The sequence below is a fragment of the Lepidothrix coronata genome, unplaced genomic scaffold (genome assembly GCF_001604755.1).
Source record: "Lepidothrix coronata isolate B3197 unplaced genomic scaffold, Lepidothrix_coronata-1.0 Scaffold1, whole genome shotgun sequence".
Lineage (NCBI taxonomy): Eukaryota > Metazoa > Chordata > Aves > Passeriformes > Pipridae > Lepidothrix > Lepidothrix coronata.
The window spans coordinates 14,588,702-14,603,643 of record NW_016690181.1 but is presented as its reverse complement, the minus strand read 5'-3'; the positions used below and the strand labels follow the sequence as shown (position 1 = coordinate 14,603,643).

General features: G+C 40.7%; 1 protein-coding gene across 2 annotated transcripts in view; it reads right to left on the bottom strand.

The window, feature by feature from the left end:
- Window positions 1-14,588, bottom strand: part of PIK3C2A (phosphatidylinositol-4-phosphate 3-kinase catalytic subunit type 2 alpha) — a 51,435-nt gene extending 36,847 nt beyond the window's left edge. For both annotated transcript variants that reach the window (XM_017811586.1, XM_017811593.1), the window contains exons 1-2: window positions 14,499-14,588; window positions 2,109-3,277 (exon numbers count right to left, since the gene is read on the bottom strand). In XM_017811586.1, coding sequence (XP_017667075.1) covers window positions 2,109-3,197 — 1,089 coding nt within the window. In that variant the 5' untranslated portion in view covers window positions 3,198-3,277; window positions 14,499-14,588. The remainder of the gene's footprint in view (window positions 1-2,108; window positions 3,278-14,498) is intronic.
- Between the last annotated feature and the right edge of the window lie 354 nt (window positions 14,589-14,942).

Sequence of the window (14,942 nt, the reverse complement as noted above, 5' to 3'; positions counted from 1 at the left end):
GCTGAAAATAAGATGACTGATTAGGACAGTAAGGGTCCAGAACAGCCTTTAAATCAAACGTGGCAGGAGGAAAAAGACCACATGTGAAGGCAGAGCTTGAGCTTTATTTATGAACCAATTCCTATGTGACATGCAAATAGCAGGAGACTGGACCTTATGAACAGGAGAGCCCCTTTTAAAACCTGCATTCTTGAAAAAAAAATGGAATTTATAAAACCAGATTTCATTCAGCAACAGTCAAATACTTCTTCCTGCAGACAACACCTCAGAAACTCTGATCCAATACAGTCCAGCTATTACCATCAGCAGCTGCATTACAACCAACCAAACACCACTGGAAAACTGACAAACATAACACCAGATGACATAGCAAACTGAGAAGCAAACTGCTATAGAGCCCAAATTTACATGCCTTTCCAAATACTAGGAAATAACTGAGTTAATATATCACAGTTCAACTGTGAGTGGGGGGGGAAAAAGCAAAATTAAGTCACACCCAAGATCTACACATATGCAATGCTAAAAATGTGATCCCATAAAAACAGAGGTAAAGGGTTTTTTTGGGTTTAGGGGGGTTTTTTGGTCCTTTTCTATGAGCCTCCTATTAAACTTTTGCCAGGATAGTGACAACTAACCCAGAAAAAACAGGAAATCCTTAAAACAAGGGGCCAAAAATTTCACTCCAGTGGAAACTCAGACAGCCCTTTAAGCCAAAGTCTAGTAAATATTCGTATTTCTGAGAAAAACCTCCTCCACTTTGGAGGTGGGGAGGGAAGAATTAAGGAGTAATTTGGAAAATATCCTTGACTGATAACATTTGAGTTTTTTATGGCATGTCCCTAGCCTATTAAAAACACCTAGAAAGACAATACCTAAGATTCAAAACAGCTGCAATCCAACGTCTCCAAGGCAAACAAATAGTTTACTCCTCCCTCTCTAATCAGCTTCTACAAGTACAATTTTTTTCTGCCATTACCATCCTTGCCAGGGTGCTGGCTCTTCCACTGAAGTCTTTTCCTTCAGTCTTTCTACTCTCTCTCTACCAAAAAAAACACCCAAACAAATAAAACCCCAGAAGTATTCTCTAGTGAGCTGACTAATGTCTTGTTTTATGATGGAATTATCACAGAAAGAATTTAAAAATATAGGAAAAGTTAAATAATCTACAGTCATTTACTGGACTTGGAAAACAACAGGAGGCACTTATGGGGGCATAATTAACCAGATGAGATTGTGACAGTATTGATCACCTGCTACACACTTTAGTTTTGACACAAACTGCATCTGCTCAATGTCCAAAGATATGAGTGTCATAACTAAAGCCCCTGTTGACAGTTTTGTCTTGAATATTTCATTGAAGTGATCCTGATCCTAGAGCAGAAGTCACCTATTTGCCCTGCCTGATAAAAGTAACATCACACAAAGATGGTTTCCCTTCTTCCAGAACACAAGTACAGTGTTTCTGACCCAACAGGCATCCCACCATCCAAGACAGTATAACCAAAAAGTTCTCTAGCATTCTTGCACAGAAGGAAAGCTTTCTGCCTACCAAAGTGGTCCCGTAAAAGGCTGCAAGTGACACTAGGAAAGCAGAAAAGATCTTTGACTATGCCACCTATCCATGCTACCTTTTCTAAAATAAAATAAAACCAAAAAAAATGCTGAAAGGTTCAAATATAAGGAAAAAAAATTTTTGTTTTTTTCAAAATCAAAATAAAGGCTGCTCAAGATAAAATTTTCAGTTCTTAACTCACCATCCTTTTATTTTGCAGTATCAGGTGAACTACTCATAAAATTTAAATATTTATCAATAGGATTTAAATACTTAATTGTTCTAAATCTTATTTCCATTTCTTATAGGAGTGTGTTGAAAAACAGCAATTTCCTCAGTAAACGTGGAAATGTTACACAAGGGCAGAGTTATTTTGGAGATAATTCAGTAGTAACGTTCAATTTTCTGAATAGCACTAATACATATGCCATAAGATCACAGTATCTGGACACTGCTCAAGCCAAGTAACAAAACAAACCCAGACCTTAAAGTGTCTTTAAATATTGTGATTAATCTTGACTACTGTACTGCAATTTAAAGATACCAATTTACATACCTGTGATGTTTGGCCCTGTGACTTTGCAAGTGGAGTTGTTCGCATGTTTAAGGACTGGCTCCTTGTGACTGTTGCTCCAGAAGATTTCCCATTAACTTTTCTTTCCAGGTGACAATTTACTAACAGCTTTTCTTCTAACAGCACAGCCTCCCATGGATCTTCAGCAGTCATAGTTGAAGCCCTCTCTCCATCATTCTCTGCTTTATTTAAAGTCTCCACACTATCCACTTTCGGTTTACTTAGGGGATCCAAATCTAACCAGTCAAATTTACTAACATCCCCACAGCTTTCCGAGGCTGGCAGGTTAGAAACTGCAGACTTTATAGCAGTCATTTCCAGGTCTGTGCTCGACTTCCCATTTTTCAGAAATTCTGAAGTGCTTGCAATTTTGTCAAATACTTTTGCCATTTCTGGTGTGAGTACTGGAGGATATATAGGTAGGCTTCTTTGTGGATGGAAAGGTGTGGTAGCTGCCAATGGGTATGAAATGTATTGTGACTGTCTTGGAAGACCAAGATAAATAGGCTCTCTGGAGGGATAGGACGACATACTTGGATGGAATCCGTTGTGAAAGACACCAGTCTGTTTTGTGTAAGAAGCTGAGGTGTAAATAGGAGGTAAAGTGCATGTCACAGGTGCTGGTATCCCAGGTGTCCACTGTCTCCTCTGACCCGCAGGCCCAAGATAAAATTGCGAAGACAAAGATGGGCTCAAAATAGGACTTGCTGGTAATGTAGGTACTTTACTAGATTCAAAATTTTCATCCAGCAGCAGTTTCTCTAGTTCAGCATGTGTAAGCTTCTCTATGTCAATGGTACTTAGTTTATCTTCCATGCTCTTGGCATCAGACTCTGGAAACACCATGAGATCATGGTCCTGTTTGTTATGAGGCTGTGCTTTTTGTCTGGGGCTGCTTAACGAATGAAAGGTTTGTTTATTACCAGCTACACCTCTTTCCTTCTGCATCTTGGCTAATGCCTCAGCTTCCATCTGCAATGCCTCCTCTTTGTCCACGTCTTTTGACCTTGCGGCCGACAGAGAAGGCGACGAGCGCTGTTTGAACCCATTGCTGCTGGATATCTGGGCCATGCCGCAAGAGCAGGTGTCCAATTAAGGCAGCAACACTCCCCTGGTTGTCTACTCTTGGCTTCAGAATAGATCTAGCAGACCTAAAAGGAAATGAAACATTAGAAACGTAGAGAAGAAATCATGTCATACATCACCAACTGACAAGGCCGCATATGCCCTGCAGAAACCCAGGACATAAAATTTTCAAGAGACCAATTTTCATTTGTCTGAGGGGTGTCAAACTTAAAAGGAAGCCACAGAAGTAAATCCACAGTCTTTGAATTATGCAAGACCCATTTATTTTTCTTACTCTACCCACTGGTAAATACTAATAATTACTTGGTTTCTTTTTGCACCACTAAACCCAAAACAGAGAAGCTCCCCTTCAGGTACCTAGTGGTTTTCAGATTTGAGCAATTACACAGGTGCAATCTTGGAAGTAGAAATCATTCTAAAGACTATACAAATATCTAGCATTGATAAAGCACATTATCAAGAGGACTTCCAGCTTACTTCAACAGATTACAAAAACAACAGACCTTTCAGACTGCTGTACCATGATTATAATGGTCATAATGACACTGAAGGACCTCTCTTCCTTTGGAAAATATTGTACTTTACCCTCTTAACAAGAAAAATAATGCTTATGAAATGCTATTTCTTGGACAAGCAAATGGAGCTATTTAAGTAGAGCTGCTCATTGAGTAATCTCTTTAACAGCCCCTTAAGGAAGTGTCATTCACTACTAGGTAAAGGAAGAAACTCTGAAAGGTCACTTTTGCTTAGGGCCACCACCACGAAAATGACATCTTACCTTTCTACAATTCCAGTCTTGTGCTTAGGACTACGATAAAACTTCCCATATTCACCACAGTATCTATGCCTCTTTATTAAAATAATCTTGTAAGAGATAACCACAAGAACTGTGTTGTTTTTCAGTGTTACTTCTGCTTTATTGTACAGCTTTTGCACAGAGTTGGGTCAGAGCTGAGCCCAGGAGATAAGATGTCTTCAGCAACAGCTAGTGTGCATATCAAGTAGCAAGATAAAAATCAAGAATAATGAGTTTCTGCTAGGAGGCTTACATAATCAGCAATCCTCATTAAAACACAGTTTCACTGAATTGGATGAGCCCTACAGATGCAAATCATCCTGAGTTTTAAGTCATGCAATGATCTACAAATTAAGAGTTCTCTGCAGCAAACAATGTAGATAACTAAACTCTTTATGCTCCCTTGTATTCACACCCATCAGAAGGGTCTGGATTTTGGGCTGGGTTTTTTTTTCCCTCCCTGAATCAAATCAGAGATATGTGCTTCAAACAAAGTGATGGTATTTCTCTGTATTCCCCACATGGATAGCAAGATTCTCAACAGATTCTCTAAATTCTTTAAGACTGGCCAAGTTTTTGTTTTATCTGCTTCATTTCAATGGCTCATAGTGTGAAGGACAGACATGTTTATAAGAAGTTCTACACATTTCAGCTAAGTCTGAAGACATAATCAAGTGAAACCCTTCACAAAGCAAAATTAAAACAGAAATGATATTACAGGTACCAAGACAAGATTCAAACCAAAGAGGGTGTCTCCAGAAAGACTGAAACAATGACAGATTAACAAAGTAAAACCCTGAAAAATCACACAGCTGAAGTCTTGGGGCATAAAGTCTTAATGAGAAGCTTAGGAGGTCACAGGTATGTATCCATGCCATAGGATAATTATATAAATGTTCAACACAGACTAAGTCTACAGAAAAAAGCAGACACCAGATTCTTTCTGAACAATATACTAAGCTGCAGAGTTTGACAAACATTAAGCCATAAATATTGCCTTTAGGATGAAGTTCTCTCTACTGGCTATCTGCAGAGCTGAGTGTTTAACCCAATCAGGGAATCAATAAAAAAAAAAAAAAAAAAAAACAACCAAACAAAACCCAAACCCTTTTGTCGAGTTCCTTTATAGATAGTGCAGATCTCTGGTCCCATTAATAGCACAGCTGTGGCCTTCAATTATTTACTATGCTCCTGTTAGCAGGGCAGTCATACTAAACCTCCTCCTAAAGATATACAGAACACTTTGTAGATGGTCTAAGCCTACTAGCCACAGATAACATCCTAACAAGAAGTCTAATATACTTGACACCAACTTCCCAGACTGCCTAGAAAGCCAAGCAGGCTTTAATCTCTTTATTAACTTACGGATGGTTAAAATTGCTATGTCAAATTTTCAGATGCAAGGACACCCTGACTTGTGAAGTCCTCTCAATAATTCCTACCTGCTTTTTCCAAGAAGCAGCAGCATGAGGTAAGTGCAGTTTTCATAGTCTTGCTGTTGCCTAACAATTCTCAATAGCAGTGGGACATTTTTCTGAATTTTATTTAAAAAACTAAAATAGGATCATACTTTCTGAGACTATTTAGAACTGTTTGGGCCACAACTCTGAAGATTATCAGTGCATTCTGGTGCTGCTTGATAATTACAACAACAAAAACCAGGTCTTTAAAAAATTAGGAAGCCTTATTTTTGTGCTGAAATCAACAGCCTTGCTCTCCATATTGCCAAGCAGTCTCCTACTCACAAGGAGTCACTGTTCCACAAAGTCACAACTGCAGATAAACATACATTCCTTAGCACTCAGAAACATGGTGCACAGCTATCACAGCACATTCATTCATAACATCCAGAGAATCCCAATCACTCAACAACTGCTTGTTTATTTGACAATTTTACATTAACAGTGCTGTATTTCTGTCAGTGGCTTCCAGCATTCAAGATAGAAGATTATTATTAGCGGTTATCTGAAAAATGGGATTTTAGTTTTTATTTTTGCAAGGCAGCCTCATCAGCATACATATACTTAACTTGATTGCTGTATTTAAGTCCTGTCCTTGGGAAATTTCTAGAATCAAATCAGTGTATAAATTTCTGTCACATTTTATAAGTAGACTGCAGGTTTTTTCAAACATTTCGAAGATTTTAAAAAATGATAAAAAATCTGATAAAATTGCAATAGTTTCGGTAAAAACTATTTGCATGCCAGTTTTAAGCAGTAAATCCACACAACACATCAGAAGAAGAAAAGCTCCCTCCCTAGGCATAAGCATGATTAAAATACCGATAGACCTTCTTTTAAATGCTAACTACACCTCGCCAGTTAACATTTTCATGTAAGTTCAGCTTAGCTTTGAACCTCTCACTTTGTAGCCATCCAAGTTCAAAGCAGAGAGTGAGTAGAATTTAAACTTCTCCAATATTTGCAAACAGAAGGGCAAATTCCATTAAGACCATCTATCAGCAGGGAACTCCTCTCACTCAGAAGACTATGTTTCAGTTCAAATTCCAGAAGCCTGAACCATTACTGACTGTGCCACAGGAACTCATCAGAAGTTTGCAACAAGTGGAGGTCATCAGAAGACCTAGCAGTAATCCTTAGAGAGTCAGGATTGTTCTCATCTCGACTGCTGCACGCTATTTTAAGTAACAGTAATAATCAGTTTTCAGCTGCCAATCTATTCACCTTCAAGAGCACTACTCTTGCCAAGCACTCAAAGAATGTGAGAAACATTTCATTTCTTTTCAATGAAAGCCAGAAGCAATTGAAGAGATTGTTTTATCACTTATGAATTTCTGTTATAATCTGCTACACCACATATTTCTCCCCTAAAGTTGAAATTAAACAGACACATTCATACTTTGTATGAAGTCACCACATTTACGCTGCTCTAGCCATACCTCACCAATACTGCCTGCTTTGTTTAAAAGCGGGTCTAAAATCTCAACCACCCAATTTATCTGCAGCCTAGATGAAGGATAATCTGTCTATTGCAGTGAGACTTCATTAACTTCAGGCAAATTCTCCTTTAACCATTTGACCAGTTGTGATCAGACATGAGTTTACAGGCTCCAGCCTAGCAGAGTTTCCATAAAAGCAAAAAATTGGTGACAATATTAGATAAACGTGTTTAGAGTCTAAAGTTAATTTTATATCACTCAAGTACCTGTGTATTGCTATGTAATTTTGAGTATTGCACACCATTCGTTATTTCAAAGGAGTAAAATGCACTTAAAAAAAAAGGCAGCAACAAAACTTTATTAATATCAAGAACCAAGAAACTACAAGATGTCCAATCATCTCCTTCAGATCAAAGCCTCTGCATGGAATGGTAATTAATTTCAAACCAGATTTTCATTTACAGTGGCTTACATTAAAAAAAAATTACACGTATACTAACTTAGCAAATACATAAAATGGATTTTTTCCCAATAAGGAATTTATAGGTCTGTGGTAAGAAACTTCAGGGGAACCAATACAGGACATTCCACCTCTACCAGGACAAAGACTCCCAAAATGTAAATTAGTTTCCTATCTTAATGATCCAGGGATGAATTTGTTAGACATAAATCCTGTTACCTTAAGCAGAGGTAATCTCACCATATGCTCATGTACATGTTAACATTCTTCTCTACTTAAGATGAGTTGCACAATTTTCTCCTCAAAAAAAACCCATAGCTTGTAATATTCTATTTATAATTTGTTCTAGTGCTATGCAGGAACAGAACATATTATTTGGTAATTTATTCACAAGAAGTACTTTATAGTTATCACAAATCGGTGCACATGAATTCCCTGGAGTCCAAGCACTAAATACAGAAGCAACGATAACAAGTCAGGCCATTTCCTGCATTCCTTATAAAGTAATGCCCTGGCATACAGTAGCCAAAGCTTCCTCAAAACAAGTGCAATTTTCACAGTAACTTTGAAGTTATTTTGCCATTACTTACAAAAAAAAATAAAAATATTTGAGGCATTTGCCTAACATGGAACGACAGCTAACTTAAGAATTAACAAATCTTGCCTGCATACCAGAGACAGCAGCAGCTTTATGGGATACCAGGGAAAACTTAGCAAACTACGACAGCAGTAATATACTGTGGAAAGTACTAACCATCTGCAAAGGAATTCATAGCGAGACATTTGCCACAGCAGGAAAACTCCTTAGCAAGAAAAAAAAATAAAAATCAGAAGCACTTTGATGTTCAAAAGCCCTCTCTGCCAGATGCACTCAAATTGCTACAAACAGAGAAAAAAAAATGAACAGATATTCATGCCATGACTTCTTGAAGTAAGGCTGTTATTCTTTTAAAATACTGTTAAATGTAAATTGGAAGTTTCTCAATCATGTGTACACATGCACTTCCGAAAGATCAGTGTTTAAGCTATATAGTTCTAACATGCTATCTTTCCACTAAAAACTTAGTAGCTTCTTTAATCCAGTCATTTAGAAAAATTAGAAAGTGCCCCCTTACACATGAGATTAAGACAGTTAACCAGAAGATTGAATCTATTTTGTTTCATGTCACATCTACAGAACCTTCAAATTAAATTTCACTAGCTTAAATACAGGTGCAATTTTTAACTGGGCACAAACTCTGAACCAACACTCAATTCATTTGTTTTACTCAAATCATTCAGCTCATAAATACCAAAGCAGGAACTGCTTCTCAACTTTGATTTTGAAATTTCATCACAAAACCTTTGATCTTGAAGGCTAGGCAAGAATAGGATGTTTCTAGCACTAGAACAGGAAGCCTCCAACTTCAAGATCTTTCAACATCAGCAGCAAATCCCTTGAAAAATACACCCCCTGCTCTTTCAGTGCTTATAAAAGCTTATGAAGTGTTCTACTGAAATCGATTTTCATGCAGGACACTGTGCAGAGGACCATTATTTTATATGGCATACTTTTTAACTGTAGAATCTGGAGTTTTTGATCAATGTTCCAACAAGCATCTGTCATGATGTTCCAGCCAAACCTCAGTGTAGGCAGCCACAGCTACCTACAGATCATGTGTTTTCCATTGCCACAAAGTACTCTTCCCCTTCTGGAACCAGGCATTTGCATCATTAGCCCCTGCAAGCCATTCCATCAGTAGATGTGGATACATCCAGATTTGCCACCGCAGGTTTGCAAGCTTATCCAGCATATTTGTGCTGTTATACTCCTCCCCTCAAATTCTGAATCCAATCACCATTTCATTTAAGTCTGTTAAAGAGATGGGGGTCTTAAATTCTATATAAGTGTTATAAAAGCAAGCAGCCAGACTCCGCCAAGAACACTGGGTGTCACAGCTAGAAGAAAACTGTAGCGTGTGCTCATATTACTGGACACTGCAGATTTATTAGCAGGATAATCTTTATAAATACTTGAACTGTGGTAAGAAGTCCTTAAAGCCAATTTGTGAAGACACAAATCAACAGGAAACTTGGCATCAGTTCCATCAGCTGCAGAACTCTCATCAACCTTTGCCTCCCTATATTTCTCCCTCTTCTGTTCTCAGCTCTCTAGCAGCACACCTGCTATTCTGTTCCTGCCCAGTATTGTCTTGATGCAGGTACCAGAAAAAAGCAATAATCAAACTGATGGCATCTCAGGCTGTTTCATTCTGATGTACTGGGCCAAGATTTTTTTTTTCCATGCCTTACAGCCAAGCTTATTACCAGCATTGTTTGACAAAGGCTAAGAATTCTAGTACTGTTGCAATGTTTCTCCTTACAGAATAATACTTTCAATTGCACTCCCCGTGTTTCAAAAGTTGGCTTTACAAACTTTTTACTGGTTCTCTTGCTTTACAGACACCTCTGAAGTTGTGCTTTTTTCCATGTCACCCTGACTATTCCCTATTTTTCCCACCAACCCCTCTTTGCAAAGGGTTCTTGAAAACACTCACGCAACACAAAATATTTAATACAGAGTCAACGTTAGCTACTGGCTTAGGTGTTTTGGTTTTTTCTATTCTTCCATTTCTATTTAAATATTTTGATTCCCCAGCTAAATAATCGGTGCAGTAATCCCTGATTTGCAAAGTAACTTTATTCTGGAATTTCACTTTGGTGGAACAATTAAGACTGGGAGGGGCCTTGGTGGGGGTCTCTAGTTTCATTACCTGCTCAAAGCAGGGTCAGCTATGAGAAGGTGACAAGGGTGCTCAGGGCTTTATCCAGGCAGCAATGCCCAAACAACTTTCATATAGGTTTATAACGTTCTACAGCATAGACAGAGGACCATGTTAAAACACATTTTTTCTTAAGTTACATGGCTGAAGTAAGCCCTGCAGATATCCTCCTGATGTCACAAAACATTCAAAATGCAGCCATCTGCAGGAAGTTCATGATGCAAGGTACAGTGGCTGTTAACACAGGGAGATGAAAACAACCCTCCACCACAATTTTACTCCCTGTGCAGCAGGGCATAGTACACACCTTCAACCAAACATAATCAAAAACACGCACTGAGATGAAACACTGACACCACAGCTCTGGCCCAGGTTTAAGTCTGTATCACTGTATTAGTATCACCCTACCAGTCTAACCAAATGCGATTCTGCTGCAGTAGCCAAATTATTTCCACCACTTGCTTCAGCAGATGAGTTTCCCCTCAGGCAGGAAACTTGCAAAGTTTCAGTTATAACCAGCAGATGCTTCTCAGTCAACAAACCTCGCATTCATAGAACTATGAAGCAGAATTGCTGATTATTAATTGACAGAACAAACACACAATTCACATGTACCTTTTTGCTTTATCCATTAGAAAATACTAAGTGCTTATTACATGTACTGATTCAATGATCACAGGGCTTTGTTTGGGTTTTGTTTTTGTTTGGTTTTTTTTTTAACAATACGCAGGTAGAAAACTGAATAGGGTGGCTACACCCTGTCAGACCAAAGGTTCATCTCATCCTTATCTTGTCTCTAAGGGTGGCTTCAGAAATGCAAATGGGAAAAACCTAAACCAAGACAAGCATGTAATGACACTTCCTCAAAATACCCTTCTAGTCCCCACTGATTTGCCACTGAAGTACTTCCTGAATCCTGAGGTAACTTCTCTAAGATTAAGACTCCTGATGAACTTTTTCATCCACAAATTGTCCAGCCGCATGCTGAACTCATCTAAACTTTCAGCACTCGCCTCATAACTCAGCACTGCCACCATGCTCTGCTCTTCACTGTGACTACAATCTAAGCAGAAAATCACATCAGTTGTTGATGACCTGTTCTAAATGCACCTCCTAAAAATATCAACTACAATATCGAAACCTACTAGCTAAATTATTTACTCTAGATCATCATGCACTGCCCAATCTCCAGACGGGAACCAGGAATATCCTCTCAGCACAAATACCATGAGGCCCTCACACACTACGTACTGCAAGTTTCCAACTGTGGCTGGGCTTTTGTAAGTGATGGTTTGTTTGTAAACTTCAAATTACAAGTTACATGAAACATGCAAACATACCTTTGCCCTGGATTTCAATCTCTTCTATGAAAGCACTCACAAGTGACCATCGCTTGGAACAAACTAAACTTAATCTAAGGAAATAATGTCAGGTGGCATTTCTAAGGTACAGACTAAGGTACAGATTAAAGTAATATTTCTCATAGCTTTTTCTGAATGTGAGCTTTGAGGAAAGCATTTTATTCTGAAACTTCTATAGCTTGAGTGAGGTTTATCATTACTGGAACGCTTTGAAACATTTCCTCCTTCCCTTCCATGTCTGGAAACAACTTCATCATTCTTCTGCAGAAACTGACTTCACCGTGACCTCCTCGCCTACAAAGAGGCTGGATGATGCTCTTTAGATGACTGATTTTATTGACCACTGTTGATAAAAACTGAACTCTGGTTCTGGTAATTAGTCACACATCCACATCTTCTGCTTCACATGGAGCAACATGTTTACAATTACACTTCCACGAAGCAAACAATTTGCATTTGTGCTGTACTGCCTCATTTTTAAGTTTGTTGTACTATTCTAAAAATAAACAAATACCAAGTAATTTCTGCACTGACTGTAAACACTAAAAGACAATACTTCTAAAATAAAAAAATGGAACGTCATCATCTGAATGTCATTAAGGCTGACCTTAAAACATGTACTATATTTTATGAATTCTAGTCATGTTAGCATTATATTTACACTGGCCTACCTACCAGTACTAATTTACTGCAATTTTTAAAGCTCCCATAAGTCAGCCTAAAGATACTTTAGGAGTTTAAAGGCAAACTATACACAATCCTGCTCAAATAAAATTCAAATCTAGCATTCATTTTTCTAAATAATCCCATACTGGTCTGGTTTTGATCCCACATAAAAGTCTAACACGACAAAAAAAAAAAAAGCTCCAAAACATCATCTCAGAATTTTTATTTCTAAAACAATGTAATCCAAGTTTCTCCAGCTAGACAGCAGATATAATAGCAGCACCGGATAAGAAATATCATCAGTTTCAACTTAGTTTGAGAAGTAAGAAACAAAGGAACGCAAATTCGGAAAATATTTTTTTACTTGACATTTTGAAGTGCATCATTTTCTACTTAAGGCATTCAATTATCTTTGTTATGACACAGAGTGATACTCAAATCAGATAAAAATAACTAAATAATCAATTTAAATACACTGATTACCTATACTGATGAACATTTATGTTTGAGTTCTAAACAATGACAATAATAACCCAAAGGAGAGAGGAACCTCAAGTATCTAAATCAGGATTACTGTTGCATTGTAATCAAGAAGGGCAAATCTATTTTATTAAATCAGTCAAAATTTTAAATCTTTTTTGACATCTCCCATGTACTTTTTAAAAACAATCATCTTTAAGAGATGTAAAAGAATGTAAAGGACATTTGAACATAAAAGAAAATTCAAATACAGTACACCATTTAAGAAGATGGGACTCTAAATAACCTATTAGTTGCCTAGTTTGTGGTCCTGTCCTCAAAAGGGTATTTTACTTCAAGTATTTGTCAGTCTCTCCGTGTTTTCTCTCAGTGCCTTTATCTTCTATGCAACTTTCTTTCACTGCCCACTTTCTCTTACTAGCTTTGCTTCAACTCGCTTTTAGAACAAAAAACACAACCCCAAAACACAAACAACAGAACTTGGTGGCAATTATAGTCCCTTTTCCCCCCTCCCACAAATATGCTAAGTGATCTCCAATTTAAGTGATCTCAATTTAAGCAACTTCTCTTTCTCCCAGATACATAATAAAAGTTTTTTCCAGGCCCACTCTCAGTGTCAGGGGAATGAAGGGCACAATTGCCTTCAAAGACAACAAAGCCAACTAACAAAATACTTTTGTGTGTCTGATTTCATTTCCCCTGCCCCATTTCTGCTTCCCCTTTGGATTCTTCATAAATCATCCACCACTACCACTCCTGAACACAGATTATATTCTAAACGAATATTGCACAATATCTTGTACAAACATCACACGTTTTTTCTTGAATTTTCAGTTCCGTTTGGAAAGAGATCTGCATTAAACACGCAAGGTTCTTATTTAAAACCTCTGCAACTCTCCTCTACCCCAAATCAGTTTGTGCTATGCTCTAGCATCACACTTACAATAAGTAATACAATGACTAGGAAAACCATCTTTTTTTAATTCCAAACTTTTCTTTTGAGTGCATCTTACGCCACATCCTTTTCCCAAAAACAGCATAGCAGGACTGGGAGGTTACTTGTGCTAACAAAGGTGCAGGTATACCGTTTTTATTGTGTTGATGCAGAATAATAAACTCCATCGAGTCAAGAACAGTAAGCCAGTCACGCACTTTCATCCATCACTAGTAATTCGGAAAAGCTCCCGAAGGAAACAGCAGAGCTGTTTAAGGATCAGCTTTGTAAACATCCAACTTCTCTGAAACCACAGTAACGCACCAACCCGGGGCAAGCGAACCCCCTCAAAAGCCAACAAGGAGACGAAGAAAAGGAAATGTAAACCTGGTGCGTTCTTCCAGCGACCGCCAAGGTGCCCCCTATGCAGGGCGAGCCTCCCCAGGCTCCCTGCCCCGTGCCGGTGACAGCTCCCCGCACCCCGGAGACTTCACCTCGGGTCCAAAAACCACCTCCGGCACCTGCGGGGCGCGGGCAGCTCCCCCGGACGGCTCCGCGCCCGGAGCGGCGCCTCTCCAGACGCGCAGTTCCCCGCTGGCAGCACGTCCCGCAGGCAGAGCCCGCACAGACCCCGAGCGGCGGGGACGGGACGGGCCGTGCGGGGACCGCAACCCCCGGGCCCCGCCGCCCGCAGGTGCCGCCCGGCAGCGCGGGCAGCTCCGGCCGCCGCCGGGGCCGGGGCCGAGCCCAGGCCGGCAGCGGGAGCGCCCCGAGGCCGAAGGGTCCCGGCGGGGCGACCCCCGGGGGGAGCGGGCGGCGCGGGGCACGGGGCGCGGGGAGCAAAGCGGAGCGCGGCGGGGCGGGACAGGGACAGCGCGGAGTCCCCGGCTCGGCCCGACCCGCGGCGGCGGGGGCTGCCCGCGCCTACCTCGGCCATTCCCCCGGTCCCGCGGCTCCCGCCGGGAGCGCTCCAGGCTGCGGGCGGCTCCCCCCGCCCCGCCGCCGTGCGCTCACTTCCGCCGGGCGCGCGGGGGGGCGGGCGCTGCGCTCGGACCGGCCCCGGGCCCGGCCCCGCCTCACCTGGGCCAGCCCCGCCCCCGGCCCGCCCGGCCCCGCCCGGGGGTCCTGCCCCAACGCGGGGGCGGCCGAGCCCCTGGGCCGCGGGGGACGGGTGGTGGCGCTGGGGTGACTCTCCGTCATTTCCTCCCCTTATCGCCCGATCTTCCCAGGAATGCGCGGCATGGCTGGGAACTTGCTCAACGCACCAGAAATGTCCGTCGGGGGCGGGGGGGCCGCGGACACAATGGACTTCCTCAGCCGCCGGGAGCGGGGGAAGGGCCGGGGCGCGGCGGGGCCGGGGAGTGACGCTGGA